The 22,381-nt window shown below is 44.1% G+C and overlaps 1 protein-coding gene across 7 annotated transcripts in view; it reads right to left on the reverse strand.

The window, feature by feature from the left end:
• Nucleotides 1–22,381, reverse strand: part of PTPN13 (protein tyrosine phosphatase non-receptor type 13) — a 538,713-nt gene that overhangs the window by 122,096 nt on the left and 394,236 nt on the right. For all 7 annotated transcript variants that reach the window (XM_063919874.1, XM_063919871.1, XM_063919870.1 and 4 more), the window contains 2 exons: nucleotides 6,410–6,496; nucleotides 2,085–2,192 (listed from right to left, as the gene is read on the reverse strand). In XM_063919874.1, the coding sequence (XP_063775944.1) occupies nucleotides 2,085–2,192; nucleotides 6,410–6,496 (195 nt within the window). The remainder of the gene's footprint in view (nucleotides 1–2,084; nucleotides 2,193–6,409; nucleotides 6,497–22,381) is intronic.

Genomic DNA, 22,381 nt, shown 5'->3' on the forward strand with positions numbered 1-22,381 from the left:
CTTGCACAAAGGCAGAGGTAGCGGTCCTGCTGCTGGGTTGTTGCCCTCCTACGGCCTCCTCCACATCTCCTGATGTATTGGCCTGTCTCCTGGTAGTGCCTCCATGCTCTGGACACTACGCTGACAGACACAGTAAACCTTCTTGCCACAGCTCGCATTGATGTGCCATCCTGGATGAGCTGCACTACCTGAGCCACTTGTGTGGGTTGTAGGGAGGTCATACAGGCACGTGGAGGCCACACACACTACTGAGCCTCATTTTGACTTGTTTTAAGGACATTACATCAAAGTTGGATCAGCATGTAGTGTGTTTTTCCACTTCCTGACGAAAGGTGTAAATAAAGACACCTGAAACGTTGAAAGAAATGAAGCTGGCTTGGTGAGCTGTTTATTTTTCAAAATCCATTGGAGTGCCGCCCTTTACATTGTTTCTGTTTGCTGGGCCTTGCAGTGCCACGGGAAGGCACCCTGGTATTCATTATTTGCTGTAGGAGTGCCGGTCGTATCTGGTGTTATATATATATATATATATATATATATATATATAAAAATAACAATTTAGAACTGTGAACTTCATTTTGCATGCAAGTGAATTTCAAACAACAATCATTTTGCATTTGATGGTCCCTGGAGGACTAGCAAATCCAATCCTATATTGTGATACTAGGCTATTTCCATCAGGAGCCATAACTCCCGGTCAGCCTGTGTGAAAAAAAGAGTAAAGAATAAGGACCCCTTCGAACGGCTTGGTTACCTCTTTTAAGCCAAACAAGGTTGCCAGTGGTGTGATTGAACTCAGTTAGTTAATCTACGCTAGATTGGATACATGTAGAAAGAAGGGCAGACATGGAGCCTCACCCAAGTTCTTGGGTTACTCAAGCACCTTACGTAGGTTGAATCCAGGTAGTCTACCTGAGCTGGCTATAGAAAAAAACAACCACAACAGATAAAGTACATTTCACATGGCAGAATTAATCCATAGTACTCCAAGTGACAGCTGTGATGGACGTTACACAAATTCTTTAGCTAGTGCCCAGCATACTCTTCCCTGGTGCTCAGATTTGTGTAAATCAGTGTAGGTACTGACCAAATGGGAATGGCCGTGAAGGGTCTGGTCAAGTTAACAAACTATTACAATATTTTGGAACTAACATTCCCTGGATTCAGATGAATTACAGTTTGAAGTGTTAATATTAGGTGAGTGCTGAATTTGTATGATTTTTTAATTTAAATAGTGTGGTCACAATACCGCTGGCACCGCGGATGTATGAGTGCTGTGGGTTCTTGCCTATTGTTTATATAACATTTTTGTGGTTGCACTTTTTCTTGCACCCCTATTGTCCATATGTAAATTACATGTTAAGAAATTCCCCAGATGTTTATTAACTGATATGCTTGGGTGTGGTTCCTGTCGCTTTAAAAGAGTGGGACGGGGCCTAAACACATGACAGAAGCATGCTGTGTATTTAAAATCCAAAAGATGCCGGTGAGCATTGCTCAGATTTGTGTAAGTCAATGTAGGGACTGACCAAATGGGAATGGCCGTGAAGGGGATGGTCAGCTTAACAAACTATTGCAATATTTTGGAACTAACATTCCCTGAATTCAGATGAATTACAGTTTGAAGTGTTAATATTAGGTGAGTGCTGAATTTGTATGATATATATATATATATATATATATATATATATACCTACATACACAAGTTTCCATGGTATTAGAATGGTATTAGTATGTGCTATACAGTAGTTCTACTTTCAAAGCAGAAACATAAAACTGGGTCTTATTGGCTTCAATGGATTGGATATCAGACATATCTCAAACATAAATCTCCATTTTCAATGTGTTCCACTGAATTTTGTTTTAATAAATCATACAGTGTGACATACAGTAAGCAGTATTTTGTTGGGTGTATTATCTGTATATGGAAAATGTTTCTCGCAGCTTCATTGGATTCCATAAAACTATTATTCTGCACATGCTGCAATACACATAAATTTATGGCCCGGTCTCTTCTTCCTTAATTCTGTGTCTTAACATATACAACAGCTAGTAAGAGATCCATTTAGACTTATCATGCTTACCAGGTTTCAGACGCCCATCCAGATCTGCTGGTCCCCCAGGTGTTATCGAGTTAATAAATATGCCAAGGTCTAGCTTTCCTGCTGTCTCTCCACCCATAATCTGGAAACCTACACATACATTAAAAAGGAAGTCACAAAACTGCATAACAATTTGTAACAATACTTATCAAATTTGCTTGATAAAGTGTATAAAATGTGCTAGGAGCCATCTGGAAATGATTTCCTGGCTAGATCTGGGTAAATATGACATTTGCACATACACTGTTTCTTTGGTTATGAAGAAAAAACTCAAAGCCAAAATATGCTTTACAGCAACCATGGGTTTAAAACAGGGGTGGGGAACCTTTTTTCTACCAAGGACCATTTGGATATTTATAAAATCCTTCGGGGGCCATACAAAAATGATCAACTTAAAAATTATCCTGCCCCCTGTAGTTATGCCCCCAGTAGTTATGCCCCTTAGAGGTACTAAGTGCGCGCGCCTTCGCCAAAAAATGGGCGTGGCCAATTAAAATGAGATGTGATACACCTATGCCCCAATAATGAAGTGCCAGATACACATATGCCAGTGCAGTGCCAGATACACAAATGCCCCCACAGTGCCACATACACAAATTCCCCCACACATACCCCACCAGCCCACTGTGCTGCTCACCGCTGCTGCTGCTCCGTCTGGCTGCTGCTTCGACCAGCTGCGTCGTGTCTCAGCTGTCAGGGCAGGGAGGAGAGCACGGCTATGTCGGGCGGCGGCAGCGTGTAGGACCTCAAACCAGCCACCGGTTCGTGAGACAATCAGAGCTTGCGGACCGGCAGCGGCGGCTCCTGATTGGCTGCCCGTCCGCGAGCTCTGATTGGCTCATGAACCGGCGGCTGGTTTGAGATCCTGCCCGCCGCTGCCGCCGGACATAGCGGCGGCGTGTCTCGCCGACACACAAGCGGGTGGGCCGGAACAAACGGCTTTGCGGGCCTTATACTGCACGCGGGCCAGAGGTTCCCCACCACTGGTTTAATAGAACCAATAGAATGCATTCATACTTCAAGTAATTGCCATGCTAGGCATGTCTAAAAGCAAATTGATCATAAATATGTACTATGTTAAAGCACCACATCATATCTCGATGTTGAATGCAGTGAGGAAATTTAGATATGGGTTGGACCAGTATGGTTGATATGAAAAGTCGTTACAGACCCTAAATGAAATTGAAATTATAGGTTTTAGTGAAGCAAATTCTGAAATAAATATCAATCATGTCAGACATTTTATTTGCCTACTTAAATGTGGCCTTGCACCCAAAAATGCAAGTGATTAAGTGATTTTAGGAGGGAAAAAGTGAAATACAAAATCTACAATATCCTGGCAGCATAAGTGTTTATGTTTATACCCTTTCATAACGGGCTGTCCCTGTGTTTTGTGTTAACCAATCACGTTCAAAATCATGTTCCTAGATAATTATCATACCATGGAACAATGTGGAGACATTTATCAGTTATGCCACTTTCACATCACAATGCCGGGTCTCACCCAGGAACTGGAAACGGATCCTTCCTGGGTGCGACCTGGCATTGGACACTTTTAGGCTGGCTTTCCGACCCGGCAATATGCCGGGTTGCCATCGTGGGCAGGGGGCAGAGCCGGCGCTGACGACATTGGGGGCGGGTGCCTATACTGTGAGCGGGTCCAGGGTAGCACTGCACCTGACCCAGTAATAACCTTTCTTTATTCCCGGGTTGAAACACCAGATCAGACGACCCGGGAATTCGGTAGTGACCCCTTTCACACCGCACAGTGGCCCGCGTCAACCCAGCAATATCCCGGGTCGATACCGGGTTATTTGTGCGGTGTGAAAGGGGTATAAGTGGAGACAAGTGAAGACTGTGGCCATAGCAACCAATCAGATTTTTCTTATCATTTATCTAGCACCTTCTAGAAAATAGCTAGAATCTGATAGGTTGCTATGGGAAACAGCTCCAATTCTAAAAACTCACACTTTAGTAAATATACCCCCATGTATAGGTTTTGAATAAAAAAATGCACTTTAATTAAAAATGTATTTATTTATTATTTTTAGGTGTCTCTTAGGTAGGAAGAATATGGTAGGCCAACAAGATCTACCAATTTAAAAACTAGTCAACCTATCACATTAAATGAAGGATCACTTTTTAGATTCCTCTCCCCCACCCTGTTTGTGGAAATTTTTATTTTTTGTATACGGTTTCAATTAGTGTCTAGTAATCAGGCAATAACTACTAAAGTAATACATCTTTTGAAAAAGGAAACTCCACTCTTGCAAGACAGGGTGCCCCCCCAGTATGGGCCAGTACGGGGGAGATTGGGCACAATACGTCCTTTCCCCATCTATGGAAAACTGGGCAATATTGTTTGGTGATCACAGGTGATCACCAGGGGGTGGTCCCATCATAGGTGATCACCACTAAATAGCTGCTAAGGGGGCCCACTTTGGCATGCGAGTGATCCCACATGTAATTATGGGTGTGACAGGGCACAAACTGCTCTCACACCCAGGTATGGGAAATGTATGTTCCCCGTAGAGCAGGGTAATATTGTCTGGTGATCACCAAACAACAGCTACATCATTTTAAAGAACGGACTCCCCTCTTAAAAACATGTGTAACCACAAGTTGACTGTGTCATTATGGCCGTGAGTGAACATAGGGGCAGATATATTAAGCCTGGAGAAGTGATAAAGCACTGATAAGTGCAAGTTGATAACGCACCAACCAGTCAGCTTCTGTCAATTTACATATTGGAGCTGATTGGCTGGGGCGTTATCACCTTGCATTTATCACTGCTTTATCCCTTCTCCAGGCTTAATACATCTGCCCCATAGAGTAGTGTAACATTTTCTACTACTCATAGGTGATCACTAAGTGATCAATAAGTACTAAGGGGACCCCTTCTTTCTAAAATGGGTACCCCTGATTTCATGGATTCCAGATTGGGGAGAGACCTTCCCCATTCCTGGACTGTATGATTTTTCTGAAGTTCAGGGGGTGATCACCAGGCAAAAATCTCTATTGAGGCACATAGCTTGAAAGAGGGGATTATTCTTTCAAACAAAGGTGCCCCCATCTCTCTAGCTGCCAGGGTTAGCAAAATAGAGGGATTTTATGCCCCTCCCACATCTCTAGGGGACATCTCCCCACCAGTGATTAGAGCCAGAGGGGAGAAGGTAAGTAACCTTATGGGATAAGGAAAAGAAAATGGCTGTGCAATGTAACCTTATGGGCACTTTGTTGTGGACAATGAGTGGGACTTGTCAACCAGAATTTTAGGATATATTTATGGATGACAAACCCCACTAATCCTTCACAGCAAAGGGGTTAAAGAAGACTGTGCACAATGGGTGTGGTATAAAAGATAGACAGTGTCTAGTTAGACAGTCAATAGATAGACACCTTCTGTTAGACAGACATTAGGTCAACAGGGTCAGAAGGTCGACAGGGTCAAAAGGTCGATATGAAAAAGGAAGACAGAACAAAAGGTCGACAGGGTAAAAAGGTTGACACGAAAATGGTCGACATAAAAAAGGTAGACACCATGTTTTTTGCATTTTTGTGGTTTGTGTGGATAGTTTTGTCATCTGTGACCCCCAATTGTAGAAAGGCTTCGCTCGCCACGCTTCGGGCTCGGTGGCTCGCTGCGCTCGCCACAAGGTTTATACCCAACTCTATGCCGATATGGATAAAGAAGGTATGAAATAGTCCAAAAACATGTTAAATTTTATTTAAAAATTGTCTATCTTTTTTGTCGACCTTTTGACCCTGTCGACCTTTTGACCCTGTCGAAGTTTTCTACTATCTACCTTTTGACCATGTCGACCTTTTGACCCTGTCGACCTAATGTCTGTCTAACATATGGTGTCTATCTATTGACTGTCTAACTAGACACTGTCTATCTATCAACCGGATACCGTGCACAATAGATCATTTCACAATTTAATGAACTTTGAAATCTCACTGCTATAATAAAAGCAAAAGTTGTTCTACAACGATTTATTTTAGGGGTGGGCATATTTATACAAATAGGGTACTGTAGGCAAAACTGTATGTTTTTCACTTACATTGTATTGGGTGTAAGGTAACATTAAAGGTGAAAGCAGTCTGACCTGATTTAACTTTTTTATATCAATTGCAGGGGATCGCAGTTCTCTTGACAGAGCAAGGGCTGTAAATATTCCAATGAGTGATCAACTTCTACATTATGGAATAAACTGTACCAAATGCAGCATTGTAGCGCTTTTGAAGTATCAAACCAAAACATACAATAAAACAATTCAACCGCACTACAATTTGTAGTAACTTACCAAGGTCATATTTGGGATCTTTCTTTAACTTCACCAGGGTGATTTCTCTTTCAGGAGACGGTGCAATCATTTTGTTGTGCAGGATTTCTAAGGAAAGAAGTGTAAAAACACTTTGTAAGAAATAGAGGGCCATAAATACGTTATTATTTATATATACAAAAGCTGCTGGTGTGAGAAGGAGTACCTGTTACACTGAGTTAAAGTGTTTACTTGAAGACAATGCGGGTCATTCCGAGTTGTTCGCTCGCTAGCAGATTTTAGCAGCATTGCACACGCTAGGCCGCCGCCCCCTGGGAGTGTATCTTAGCTTAGCAGAATAGCGAACGAAAGATTAGCAGAATTGCGAATAGAAAATTCTTAGCAGTTTCTGAGTAGCTCCAGACCTACTCACAGATTGCGATCAGCTCAGGCCGTTTCGTTCTTGGTTTGACGTCACAAACACGCCCTGCGTTCGGCCAGCCACTCCCCTGTTTCTCCAGACACTCCCGCGTTTTTCCCTAACACGCCTGCGTTTTTCCGCACACTCCCAGAAAACGGACAGTTTACACCCAGAAACACCCACTTCCTGTCAATCACACTCCGATCACTTCAACGATTAAAATTCTTTGTTCGGACGTGAGTAAATCTACTAAGTTTTGTGCTAAAATACTAACTGCATGCCCACTGCGTACCATGCGCATTTTTACCTTAATCGCTCCGTTGCAAAAAATCGGAAACTAGCGAACAACTCGAAATGACCCCCAATGTACAGCATACTTGCTTACTTTTAGGATCTCCCTTTCGGAACATCCTGAATAAGAGGTCCAAATGGCAAGTACAGGGGGTGGGGGACTCATTTTTTTCCACAACTCTACATGGAATGTCCTGGTTCTTGGTATTACACCATACATTTAAAGTCTCCTCTCCAGGAGAAGCTAGGAGAGGAGACGCTGCTTCCCACTGTGGTGGCCGGGCTATCACATTATTGGGATTAAATTAAGCAAATTCATGTCATTTAGCCATGCCCCCTCCATACAGTGATGCAAATGCCCTCTATAATCTCCTTATTCTGCCCGCTTCACTAGGAAGCGGACGGGATACGAGAGATCTGCCTACTCTTCCATGGGAGCGGGAGACTACCTGAAAAATTGGGAGTATAGGCAAGTTTGTATTACTCATCAGAGACAGATCAGTGATGGCATGATTCGCTGCTCTCCGCCCTGCTCTCCCAGGAGTCTAGTAGAACCCCATGAAGTATGGGAGTCTCCCCAACATTCTTGGAGAGTAAGAGAGAGTATGTACCAAAAGCTGGCAGCTTGATGAGATCACAGAGTTTATCATTGTGCATGCTCCGGCTATCAGCTATTAAGGATTACTGTTACTCCTAACTTATATTTGTTCAAAAAATAGAGAACTTCATGCAGACTTGTACAGTAAACAGCAAACACAGCTCTATATACAGCTCTAACACCCAATAAATGTAAATATAGGTTTAATTATATGTTGTGTGTTCAGTTCTTTAGTGTGCAGGTGTGTATAAGTGATGTGCCCGATTTATAGGAAACACTTTACTAATTACTGAACCAAGGGTAATGAAGCTGCCACAAGTTTGTTTAAATTATGTGGGACGGATACAGAGTTGAATGTATGCCTGTATGTGAAGCAAATCTTCCATGTTTTTGCATTGCACAGACTCTGAAAATGGGCGCACGCAACTACGGGCAATGCAGAATCATACACATTTTACTCTCATGTTCTGTACATAAGTATGGAGAGTCTTAAGAGTCTTTACCACATTGGCAAAGATCAGTGACGGCATGCCAATACAACTGAGGGCTACGCAGAGTTAGACTTGGGCATAAATACACCTGTTTTAGATGGGTATCTTCTGAATCCAGTATAGGGCAAGTGTGCATTGATGATGAGGACAAGTAAGCCAGATGTACACATAGGGGGTGGTCCCATCATAAAATGCGTACTTCTCTGAATGTGGGTGAATGTAAATATTTTTTCCATGCATACAGCTTGGCAGTAACATACGCCCAATTTACTTCCAACCCTCAGGCCCAATGTGTATAAGTACTTGGTTTTACCAGCAAGAAAAAATAAATGATATTCTGAATATCATTTAGGTACAGAAATCATTCAATAGGAAGCCCGTTTTCCCTGTAAAACTTAAGCACTTCATAAGTGAAAATATCGAAGGAGGCAACATTTCCCACAGAACAGCATGTAGTAGTACACAAACTTAAAAGCCCTAAGAAAAGAGTTTTTTCTAAAACACTTATGTGAACAAACCTATAGAATGCCTCGTGTAGAACCTCGGTAGCATTTTTACACTTTGTATAAATAAAAATGTTATATTGTAATCTAACCTCCAGATATACATAGTAAAATGTTATATTGCAATCTAACCTCCAGATATACATATACACATTCATATAGCTCATTTGAGCGAAGCTGCTAGAGTGCGTTTTTTATGGACTTTCAAAAATGTGATTTGGAAAGATGTTTCTGAGAAAAACATGCACAATAATTTATTCATAGACACATCGAAATAAAGCAAATCTGACATGCCTTGTAGTATGCTCCCTTTAAACCAAGCTCTTACAAAGACTGTGTGCACGCCAGTATTCAAGTTTTCATCCACATTTCACAGTAAGGCTTCAAAATAAACAGCATGAGGCATTTTCACTGCTAAGCAATTTTTATCATAAAACATCAGAGAGCATGCTCATCATTAAAAGTATAAAATGTGAGCAACTCCATATGAAACAGATGTTTAAACACTAAAAAATTTGTATCAATTCTACATAACTTAAAAAAAGTTAATAGAGCATTTGCTATGTACTGTGAAAGCACTTTTTGCACATTTCCCGCACATGAGGGACAAAGAATTAAAAAAGGGACATTACTGCGTAAACTGCAATATTGTTTTCATGTACAAACATAGCTTTATTTAGATTATTTTTATATACATATTTATAATATAGTGCTCTGCAGCGCCTGACAGTGGGGAAAATAAATAAAACAGAAATATAAAAGATAAACAAAAAGAGTAGGGAGTGCCCTGCTTATGAGAAAGCTTAATACTTAGGGGGTAATTGTCAGCGCTGGGGCTATTCAATTATCCCTCATAAGATGTAATGAGCAGCAGCTTATTGGGGATTTTGTTTCTCCTGCCTCAGGCAGGAAAAACAAATCCCTGAAAACATACCGGTTTTCAGATGAAAAATGGGGCTGTTTCCAGTGAACACGCACAGGTTTCTCTGAACCTGTGTGTTTTTTTCAGTAGAAAAGGTATCTTTTTGTTCGGGTGGCCAGATTGGATTGCCCAAAAAAATACAGGAGAAATATTGTCAGTACAGGAGAAAAAACTTCAGTTTTTCACTCCCAATGTTTCTGAATTCCCCCCTTAATGAGACAGGGCAGTACCGAGTGTATCTCGGTGATGATTGGAACAATGGCAAGAGAAAATAAGATTTTACTCACCGGTAAATCTATTTCTCGTAGTCCGTAGTGGATGCTGGGAACTCCGAAAGGACCATGGGGAATAGCGGCTCCGCAGGAGACTGGGCACAACTAAAAGAAAGCTTTTAGACTACCTGGTGTGCACTGGCTCCTCCCACTATGACCCTCCTCCAAGCCTCAGTTAGGATACTGTGCCCGGAAGAGCTGACACAATAAGGAAGGATTTTGAATCCCGGGTAAGACTCATACCAGCCACACCAATCACACCGTATAACTCGTGATACCATATCCAGTTAACAGTATGAAACATAACTAAGCCTGTCAACAGATGGCTCATAACAATAACCCTTTAGTTAACAATAACTATATACAAGTATTGCAGACAATCCGCACTTGGGATGGGCGCCCAGCATCCACTACGGACTACGAGAAATAGATTTACCGGTGAGTAAAATCTTATTTTCTCTAACATCCTAGTGGATGCTGGGAACTCCGAAAGGACCATGGGGATTATACCAAAGCTCCCAAACGGGCGGGAGAGTGCGGATGACTCTGCAGCACCGAATGAGAGAACTCAAGGTCCTCCTCAGCCAGGGTATCAAATTTGTAGAATTTAGCAAACATGTTTGCCCCTGACCAAGTTGCAGCTCGGCAAAGTTGTAAAGCCGAGACCCCTCGGGCAGCCGCCCAAGATGAGCCCACTTTCCTCGTGGAATGGGCTTTTACTGATTTAGGATGCGGCAATCCAGCCGCAGAATGCTCCAGCTGAATTGTGCTACACATTCAGCGAGCAATAGTCTGCTTAGAAGCAGGAGCACCTATTTTGTTGGGTGCCTACAGGATAAAAAGCGAGTCAGTTTTCCTGACTCCAGCCGTCCTGGAAATATAATTTTTTAAGGCCCTGACTACGTCCAGTAACTTGGAATCTTCCAAGTCCCTAGTAGCCGCAGGCACTACAATAGGTTGGTTCAAGTGAAAATCTGATACCACCTTAGGGAGAAACTGGGGACGAGTCCTCAATTCTGCCCTATCCATATGGAAAATCATATAAGGGCTTTTACCTGACAAAGCCGCCCATTCTGACACACGCCTGGCCGAAGCCAAGGCCAATAACATGACCACTTTCCACGTGAGATATTTCAAATCCACAGTTTTAAGTGGCTCAAACCAATGTGATTTTAGGAAACTCAACACCACGTTGAGATCCCAAGGTGCCACAGGAGGCACAAAAGGGGGCTGAATATGTAGCACTCCCTTTACAAATGTCTGAACTCCAGGCAGTGAAGCCAGTTCTTTCTGGAAGAAAATCGACAGAGCCGAAATCTGGACCTTAATGGAACCCAAGTTTAGGCCCATAGTCACTCCTGACTGTAGGAAGTGCAGAAAACGACCCAGCTGAAATTCCTCTGTTGGGGCCTCCCTGGCCTCACACCACGCAACATATTTTTGCCAAATACGGTGATAATGGTTTGCGGTTACTTCTTTCCTGGCTTTTATCAGCGTAGGAATGACTTCCTCCGGAATGCCCTTTTCATTTAGGATCCGGAATTCAACCGCCATGCCGTCAAACGCAGCCGCGGTAAGTCTTGGAACAGACAGGGCCCCTGAGCGGTAGAGGCCATGGGTCCTCTGATGTCATTTCTTGAAGTTCTGGGTACCAAGCTCTTCTTGGCCCATCCGGAGCCACGAGTATCGTTCTTACTCCTCGTTTTCTTATTATTCTCAGTACCTTTGGTATGAGAGGCAGAGGAGGGAATACATAAACCGACTGGTACACCCACGGTGTCACTAGAGCGTCCACAGCTATTGCCTGAGGGTCCCTTGACCTGGCGCAATATCTAGTTTTTTGTTTAGGCGGGACGCCATCATGTCCACCTGTGGCCTTTCCCAACGGTTTACCAACAGTTGGCAGACTTCTGGATGAAGTCCCCACTCTCCCGGGTGTAGGTCGTGTCTGCTGAGGAAGTCTGCTTCCCAGTTGTCCACTCCCGGAATGAACACTGCTGACAGTGCTAAGACGTGATTTTCCGCCCATCGGAGAATCCTTGTGGCTTCTGCCATCGCCATCCTGCTTCTTGTGCCGCCCTGTCGGTTTACATGGGCGACTGCCGTGATGTTGTCTGATTGGATCAGTACCGGCTGGTTTTGAAGCAGAGGCCTTGCCAGACTTAGGGCATTGTAAATGGCCCTCAGTTCCAGAATATTTATGTGTAGGGACGACTCCTGACTTGACCAAAGTCCTTGGAAATTTCTTCCCTGTGTGACTGCCCCCCAGCCTCGAAGGCTGGCATCCGTGGTTACCAGGACCCAGTCCTGTATGCCGAATCTGCGGCCCTCTTGAAGATGAGCACTCTGCAGCCACCACAGTAGAGATACCCTGGTCCTTGGAGACAGGGTTATCAGCCGATGCATCTGAAGATGCGATCCCGACCACTTGTCCAAGAGGTCCCACTGAAAGGTTCTTGCATGGAACCTGCCGAATGGAATTTTGCTTCGTAAGAAGCTACCATTTTTCCCAGGACTCGTGTGCAGTGATGCACCGATACCTGTTTTGGTTTCAGGAGGTCTCTGACTAGAGATGACAGCTCCTTGGCTTTCTCCTGCGGGAGAAACACTTTTTTCTGTTCTGTGTTCAGAACCATCCCCAGGAACAGTAGGCGTGTGGTAGGAACCAGCTGTGACTTTGGAATGTATAGAATCCATCCGTGCTGTAGTAGCACTTCCCGAGATAGTGCTACTCCGACCAACAACTGCTCCTTGGACCTCGCCTTTATAAGGAGATCGTCCAAGTACGGGATAATTAAAACTCCCTTTTTTCGAAGGAGTATCATCATTTCTGCCATTACCTTGGTAAAGACCCTCGGTGCCGTGGACAGTCCAAACGGCAGTGTTTGGAATTGGTAATGGCAATCCTGTACCACAAATCTGAGGTACTCCTGGTGAGGATGGTAAATGGGGACATGTAGGTAAGCATCCTTGATGTCCAGGGATACCATGTAATCCCCCTCCTCCAGGCTTGCAATAACCGCCCTGAGCGATTCCATCTTGAACTTGAATTTTTTTATGTATGTGTTCAAGGATTTCAAATTTAAAATGGGTCTCACCGAACCGTCCGGTTTCGGTACCACAAACAGTGTGGAATAGTAACCCCGTCCTTGTTGAAGTAGGGGCACCTTGACTATCACCTGCTGGGAATACAGCTTGTGAATTGCCTCTAGCACAGCCTCCCTGCCTGAGGGAGTTGTCGGCAAGGCAGATTTGAGGAAACGGCGGGGGGGAGACGCCTCGAATTCCAGCTTGTACCCCTGAGATACTACTTGAAGGATCCAGGGATCCACTTGTGAGCGAGCCCACTGATCGCTGAAATTTTTGAGGCGGCCCCCCACCGTACCTGGCTACGCCTGTGGAGCCCCTGCGTCATGCGGTGGACTCAGAGGAAGCGGGGGAAGAATTTTGATTCTGGGAACTGGCTGACTGGTGCAGCTTTTTCCCTCTTCCCTCGTCTCTGTGCAGAAAGGAAGCGCCTTTTACCCGCTTGCTTTTCTGAAGCCGAAAGGACTGTACCTGATAATACAGTGCTTTCTTAGGCTGTGAGGAAACCTGAGGTAAAAAAATTTTCTTCCCAGCTGTTGCTGTGGATACGAGGTCCCAGAGACCATCCCCAAACAATTCCTCACCCTTATAAGGCTCTATGTGCCTTTTAAAGTCAGCATCACTTGTCCAGTGTCGGGTCTCTAATACCCTCCTGACAGAATGGACATTGCATTAATTCTGGATGCCAGCCGGCAAAATATCCCTCTGTGCATCCCTCATATATAAGACGACGTCTTATGTTCGCAAAATAGTATCCCTGTTTGACAGGGTTACAGACCACGCTGCAGCAGCACTATCTGCAGGTCTCAGTCTAGTACCTGAGCGTGTAAATACAGACTTCAGGATAGCCTCCTGCTTTTTATCAGCAGGTACCTTCAAAGTGGCCGTATCCTAAGACGGCAGTGCCACCTTTTTTGACAAACGTGTGAGCGCCTTATCCACCCTAGGGGATATCTCCCAGCGTAACTTATCCTCTGGCGGGAAAGGGTACGCCATCAGTAACTTTTTAGAAATTACCAGTTTCTTATCGGGGGAACCCACGCATTTTCACACTTCATTCACTCATTTGATGGGGGAACAAAACACTGCCTGCTTTTTCTCCCCAAACATAAAACCCTTTTTTAGTGGTACTTGGGTTAATGTAAGAAATGTGTAACACATTTTTTATTGCCGGGATCATGTAACGGATGTTCCTAGTGGATTGTGTATATGTCTCAACCTCGTCGACACTGGAGTCAGACTCCGTGTCGACATCTGTGTCTGCCATCTGAGGGAGCGGGCGTTTTTGAGCCCCTGATGGCCTTTGAGACGCCTGGGCAGGCGCGGGCTGAGAAGCCGGCTGTCCCATAGCTGTTACGTCATCCAGCCTTTTATGTAAGGAGTTGACACTGTCGGTTTATACCTTCCACCTATCCATCCACTCTGGTGTCGGCCCCACAGGGGGCGACATCACATTTATCGGCATCTACTCTGCCATCACATAAGCCTCCTCATCAAACGTGTCGACACAGCCGTACCGACACACCGCACACACACAGGGAATGCTCTGACTGAGGACAGGACCCCACACAGCCCTTTGGTGAGACAGAGAGAGAGTATGCCAGCACACACCAGAGCGCTATATAATTTAGGGATTAACACTATATTGAGTGAATTTTTCCCAATAGCTGCTTGTATATACAATATTGCGCCTAAATTTAGTGCCCCCCCTCTCTTTTTAACCCTTTGAGCCTGCAAACTACAGGGGAGAGCCTGGGGAGCTGTCTTCCAGCTGCACTGTGAAGAGAAAATGGCGCCAGTGTGCTGAGGGAGATAGCTCCGCCCCTTTTTCGCTGACTTTTCTCCCGCTTTTTTATGGATTCTGGCAGGGGTATTTATCACATATATAGCCTCTGGGGCTATATATTGTGATATATTTGCCAGCCAAGGTGTTTTTATTGCTGCTCAGGGCGCCCCTCCCCAGCGCCCTGTACCCTCAGTGACCGGAGTGTGAAGTGTGCATGAGGAGCAATGGCGCACAGCTGCAGTGCTGTGCGCTACCTTGGTGAAGACTGATGTCTTCTGCCGCCGATTTTCCGGACCTCTTCTTGCTTCTGGCTCTGTAAGGGGGACGGCGGCGCGGCTCCGGGAACGAACACCAAGGCGAATTCCATGCGGTCGATCCCTCTGGAGCTAATGGTGTCCAGTAGCCTAAGAAGCCCAGCTAGCTGCAAGCAGGTAGGTTCGCTTCTTCTCCCCTTAGTCCCTCGATGCAGTGAGCCTGTTGCCAGCAGGTCTCACTGTAAAACAAAAAAACTAAAATAAACTTTCTTTCTAGGAGCTCAGGAGAGCCCCTAGTGTGCATCCAGCTCGGCCGGGCACAGAAATCTAACTGAGGCTTGGAGGAGGGTCATAGTGGGAGGAGCCAGTGCACACCAGGTAGTCTAAAAGCTTTCTTTTAGTTGTGCCCAGTCTCCTGCGGAGCCGCTATTCCCCATGGTCCTTTCGGAGTTCCCAGCATCCACTAGGACGTTAGAGAAATAGTGTTGGTGGAAGTATAGTACAATCGTACAATATAGATTAGAGGTGAGTTTTTATTAGAGAGCATTTGTAAATTTGATGGCTGTTGAGAGTTGATGAAGGACACTTAGGTAATTGTAAAGAGAAGTCTTACAGGTGGGAACGACAGACAATTAACAGTAAGACGCAAGGCTAAGATTGAGGAATTTGAGTATTTTAAGATGAAGTTTCAGGTGCATGAAAGGAAAGAGGGGAGGGTCAATTATGTAAACTGTTTCTAGAGTACACAATGAAAACAATGTTGGTATTTGCAGAGTGACAAAAGAGGGACATCAGTGTGCTGTGGAATGTAAATTGGATTTAAGATGCATCTCCCTACGGTTGCCTTTGTACTTGAGATGTGGGCAGACATACAGTACTAGAAAATTTACCCTCATCTCTAACCCTCTATCCCCACGCTCCCTCTGGATTTTGAGCACATTGAATTCCCCCCATACATTTACCAAGGTTTCAACTTTCTAGATGATATTAACCCTCTTCTAAGATTCTCCTCCTTTACAGACTTCCAGGAGAAATACCATACTCCTACCACATAGTTCTTCAGAATTTCTCTAAATACTGGGCAGGGAGAAAGTCTTGGGGGAAATGAGAACTGGTGCTGTATCCAATCCAATGTGGTCACTTCCTCCTCTGTGTACATATTTCTGAAAACTTTGCTAGAATTTCCTCAGTTGATAACAATCAAGTTCACAAAGTCTACTCGGAGGTATTGCCTCTATGCTGGTATGATTGTGGAGGGCACCCTGATTCCCATTTTTATGTGATAGTGTCCAAAAATAATATTGCTCTGGAGAAAAGTACAATACATTAAATTATGTATAACCCAGGTTCACGTCCCTCACTGCCCTTTTGACTCTATCCTGCCCATGCTCTTATCAGACATTCCCAAGCATACTCAGTGTCTAATCTGGTATATCTTGGATGTAGAACATTGTAAAATGTCCTCTTCAGTTACCCTCACCTTTGGCTCAGTTGTTGAGAACATACGGTTTGTTTACAAAATGGAGAATATCTCCTGTGTAGTCTCTAACTCACCACACAAATTTTCCGCAATCTGGACCCCTGGTCAGATCATTACAGAGTCTCCTATCTGTTTTCCCATAGCCTCTCGTGGGTCTAATCCTTGCTATTTTTCATTTTTTATATTTATTACTTAAATTGTTTAGTCTTTTAGAAACATAGAATTTGACGGCAGATATCTATCCTGTCTTCTATCCTGTTCTCCTCTTCCCATTTTCCTTTCTGTTCCCCAACCGCCTTACTTCATACTTCAGAAAATTTCTCAGTAAATACATTTTCCAAAAATATTAAAATATGTACTGAAGTAAGGACAGATCGGTAAGGAGAATGACGGATATGCTAAGGCTGCAGTAAGCAAGGTGGAAGATTATGAGATGATGAGTACATTTTGGCTGTATCTTAGGTAAGGAAAGAAAATGTTGGATTCTTCCAATGTTTTGAAGGTGAAAGAGTCAAAGTGACACCACTGCAGTGAACATTTGCGGCAGGAGGAGGATATTTGAGGGGAGGTGCACAGTAGAGAATAATGGAGTTAGAAAACAGCCTTGGTACATAGCAGGGAAAAGGAGGAAGCGGGCACAGGTAGAGACTATACACGTGATCATAATAAAAAGTGGTTTGCTATGTAAGAAGTCAACTAGTTTATATGTTTTCAACATATTTGCACCACTGGGTACTCGAGTTTCATTCCACAAAGTCCAGAAACATACTGGTAAGCTAATTGGCATGTGAAAAAAGCACCCCTTTGTGTATATTAGAATTTAGGTGCTGATTCAGATTTCCATGCTACTCATTCACACATGTGGCTACATTGCTTGGAAGGAAATAAATGCAGGTCTTTGCCTGTATGCAGAGATGCAGCATCTATGTGCCCACGCTGAACACAACCTTATGCTTGTGAAAGAAGCAGTCATTACTTGTGGATTTGCACTATCCCTATTTCTTTTGCAAGAAATCCATCCTAAATCAGACAGATCTCTGAGGACACTCAACCTACATGATATGTAAGCAAAAACCAGCAAGGGATTCCTTCTTGAATATCCCATGGTTTGACATCAGCTAATTGAATTGGCCCCTAAAATCTGTACAGTAGATTGCCATGGTGATTTCTAAATAGAGATAGCCCTTAAAATTGTGATTTTGGAGCTTGTATTACTTTCTTGTAAAACAATTGTGCAAATGTATACCGTCCCTTCATATCCCAAAGGATTCAACGGGTAAAGTTACAAAGGTTGAAAAAATGTTATACAACTGGTGTACTGTACAGTATGTTCTGTATATGAAAATTAAACCTGTTTGGCACCATATACTTAAGGCAAATATTACTTTGATTGGAAAGAAACCCATTTAATCAGACATGTAACATATAGGCAATAGTTAAACTGTTTATTAATGATTTCTTTTTTTCTAATGTTGGCCATAGTATATAAGGATTTTTTTCTTTATTAAATACATTAAAAAAATGTCATTTGCAATGTCTATGTTATTATATGTCAAATATACATCCCCATTTTTTTCCTTTTTAATGCAATTCCTTTTTCTTACCATAAACTGAACATTCATGCACTCCTATATTCCTGTTACATAGTGTAGAGTAATGCTTTCTTAGGGAAGTTTGTTATACAGGTTTTAGGCTGGGTACACACTTGCCGATGGCACATTAGATGTGACTTTGTGCAAGATACTCCCCACAATTGATATCGTTCATACACACTGAGCGATATTGTTTGCTTCTCGTGACAGCATGCACCTACATCAGGTGCATGCCGTCTTGTACAATATCTTTAGATTTCAAGGTGAAAACTAAAGATATTGTACATTGTTAATGACCTGAGGGAGCCGCATCGTTAACAATATAGTGAATACACACTGGACAATGTGAATGATATATCGTCCGATTCGCAGGATCGGTAGATATATCGGGTGCATATCGCCAAGTGTGTACCCAGCCTTAGAATACAATTATGTGCCGTAACATTCTTTTTTTCTAATGCCTGCGATTTACAATTCTTTAAACAGTTTTTTTCCCTCAACGCATAAGATTGTTAAAAAATATATAAAATATGATTGGACCTCAATTTTTAAAAATCTATAAGTTAGAGGAAAGAAAATTGTAATACTTCGGACCTTATCTATAAATCACACTGCAAGTTGGTTTGGCATTACACCAGTAAGGGGATATGGTCAATTTAGTGCACTCCAAGCTAAATGCTTACTTTTTGCGTTTTGGAGATGAATCTGCACACAGCAGTATGCCTTGGGTTACGGGGACATGGAAAAATGTATATGGCACATGGCACAAAAATGTAAATGTCCCATTAAGTCTATCCTCCTACCACCTTAGAGCCATCTTGTTAAACATTTTGGGTGTAATTCAATTGTTTGAAAAGTCGGTTGGGTGTCTGTTTTTTCCTGTCTATTAGATAGGAAAAAACAGACACTCAACTGACTTTTCTTTTCAAACAATTGAATACCCCCCTTTGATTGTTCACCTAAATTACTGCTCAGTTTATCCTCATTCATGACTTAAAAGGAGATTTATGGTAGACTTACCATGGTTAAATCTATTTCTGTGAGGTACATTGGTTCCACAGGGAAACATCGGGGATGTAGAGATGGATCTTGATCCAGGCACCAACAGGCTAAAGCTTTAAACTGTCCCAGGATGCATTGGGGCATCCTCTATAACCCCACCTCCAAGCACTGTGAGCTCAGTTTCGTTAACCAGTCCAATGCAGGAGCAGGTAAAAGAGAAGGTAGATGTTAGTCATAAAGAACCACATTCTCATGACAGGAGAAGGGACTAGCGGCTAATGCCATACAAACCCATAGAAGCTAGGTGCGTCAGGGCGGGCGCCCTGTGGAACCAATGTACCTCGCAGAAAGAGATTTAACCATGGTAAGTCTACCATAAATCTCCTTTTCTGCAGCGGGTACATTGGTTTCCACAGGGAAACATCAGGGATGTCCTAAAGCAGTTCCTCATGGGAAGGGACGCGCCGTAGCGGGTATAAGAACCCGGCGTCCAAAGGAAGCATCCTGGGAGGCGGAAGTATCGAAGGCATAGAACCTAATGAACGTGTTCACCAAGGACCATGTAGCCGCCTTGCACAATTGTTCAGCGGACGCGCCTCGGTAGGCAGCCCAAGAAGGTCCAAAAGGCCGAGTAGAATGGGCTTGGATAGCAGTAGGAGCTGGGAGTCCAGCCTGCGCATATGCTTGTGCAATCACCATTCTAATCCATCTGGACAAGGTTTGCTTATTCGCAGGCCAGCCACGTTTGTGAAAACCAAAAAGTACAAAAAGGTTATCTGACCTCCTGATAGAGGCAATCCTCTCCACATAAATACGGAGAGCCCTTACCATATCCAAAGACCGCTCTTTGGAAGACAAATCAGAAGCGATGAACGCCGGAACCACAATCTCTTGGTTAATGTGAAAAGATGACACCACCTTAGGCAAATAACCAGGGCGAGTTTTAAGAACTGCCCGGTCACGGTGAAATATCAGAAAGGGTGGACGACAGGACAGAGCGCCTAGGTCTGACACCCTTCTAGCAGAAGCAATAGCCAGTAGGAACAGGACCTTGACCATGAGCCATTTAAGATCCACTGACTCAAGAGGTTGAATGCCTCTTGCAGGGCATTCAGGACAACAGACAGATCCCATGGAGCCACAGGAGGGACATAGGGAGGCTGAATCCGTAAAACAGTGAAAGTATGAATGTCAGGAATAAACGCAATTTTTCTCTGAAACCACACCGACAAGGCAGAGATATGAACCTTGAGGGAGGCCAGACGAAGGCCTAAGTCCAGGCCTTGTTGCAGAAAAGCCAGAAGTCTGGAAGTACTGAATTTGTAAGCATCATAATTCTTACCAGCACACTCGGAGAATCCTTTGGCCCTCAGGAGTAAAGCTTCAAGAGCCACGCCGTCAAAGCTAGTCTGGCCAGGTCCAAGTAGACACAAGGGCCCTGAACAAGGAGGTCTGGGCGTTGAGGAAGTAGAAGAGGATGCTCTATCGATAGACCCTGCAGGTCTGAGAACCAATGCCGTCTGGGCGATGATGGAGCGACTAGAAGTATTATTCCTCCATCTTGTTTGAACTTCGGCAGTACCCTGGCAGGAGTGACACCGGAGGGAACACGTAGGGCAGCCGAAAGTTCCATGGAATTGGCAGTTTATCCACGAACCCTGCTTGAGGATCCCTGGTTCTTGATCCGAAGACCGGAACTTTGTGATTGTGTCGAGGCGCTATCAGGTGTACATCTGGTAGGCCCCACTTGTCCACTAGGAGTTGAAAAACTTCCTGATGAATACTCTACTATCCGGCGTGCACATTTTGACGACTGAGGAAATCCGCTTTCCAGTTGAGTACTCCCGGAATGAACACTGCCGATACTGCTGGCACATGACGTTCCACCCAACGGAGGATTTTTGACACTTCCATCATTGCCATGCGGCTTTGAGTGCCGCCTTGATGGTTTATGTATGCCACCGTGGTGGCGTTGTCTGACAATACTTGAAGAGGCCTGTTCTGTGTCAGAGGCAGGGTGAGAGACAAAGCATTGAACACTGCCTGTAATTCCAGAATGTTTATCGGGAGAAGTGATTCCTCCCTGGTCCACTGACCCTGGAAAGAGAGTTGCTACAACACCACGACCCTACCCCTCAACTGGAGGTCGAAAGGAGCGAAAAGCGGTACCTTTTGCCTTCTGTGCAGAAGGAGTAGTGGTAGGGAGAAAGGCAGTCTCAGCAGCCGCCAATTCAGCCACAATTTTATTGAGGTCTTCCCCAAATAAGATGTCTCCCTTAAATGGGAGAACCTTCAAGGTCTTTTTGGAGTCCAGGTCCACCTTCCATGACCTCAACCACAGAATACGGCGAGCCACGGTGGACGTAGTCGACGCCTTGGCTGCCAACACATCCGCCTCAGAGGACGCCTACTGAATGTAATAGGCGGTGGTGGTAATATGAGACAGGTACTGTCTGGCATTGTCAGATATATCCTGGGGCAACTCGTCCTCTAATGCCTGAACCCATGCTTCAATTCCTTTTGCAGCCCAGGAGGCTGTTATAGTGGGTCTATGTACAGCACCTGTAAAAGAGTAAATAGGCTTCAGGCATGACTCCACACGCTTATCTGTCTGTTCCTTCAGTGAGATGACAGTGGTAACAGGCAGAGTAGATGACACCACCAGACGGGTGACATGGGAATCCACCGGCGGTGAATTTTCCCACTTGTTACACAACTCTGTAGGGAGAGGATAGCGAGCTACCATCCATTTAGATAGGGAGAATTTCTTCCCTGGATTAATCCAGGGTTCATGTCGTACGTCCACTAAATGGTCAGAATGCAGTAATAATGTTTTAGTTACCTTCTGACGTTTAAACTTATCAGGTTTTTTGAGTAGAATCCTCATCATCATCTGATATTTGCAGGATCTGTTTAATAGCAAACACTAGGTCAGGGACATCAACCTGAGTTGTAGATTCCTTGTCAGAAGCAGCTGTGTCAGTGTCTGACGGGACAGTGTGCTCCCCGTCCTCTTCAGAAGAATCTTCTGAGAGATTAGTGGATTGTGAGGAAAAAGTGGCTCGCTTAGATGACCCAGTGACACGAGAGTGGCTTGGGGCAGTCTCATGTCTAACCAAAGAGTGATTTAATTGCTGCAACTGGGTAGACAAATTATCCAAGGTGGATTTACCACAGGGACAAGATGTGACTGTAATGGTACAGAAGGTCCCATAGGGGGCTTAAGGTGTGTCACAAGCGTATTTAACATAGTTGAGAATGCCGCCCAAGGTGGCTCCTGATTGGTTAAAGGAGCCGCGGACTGACTGTGAGATG

Source organism: Pseudophryne corroboree, chromosome 1 (genome assembly GCF_028390025.1).
Source record: "Pseudophryne corroboree isolate aPseCor3 chromosome 1, aPseCor3.hap2, whole genome shotgun sequence".
Lineage (NCBI taxonomy): Eukaryota > Metazoa > Chordata > Amphibia > Anura > Myobatrachidae > Pseudophryne > Pseudophryne corroboree.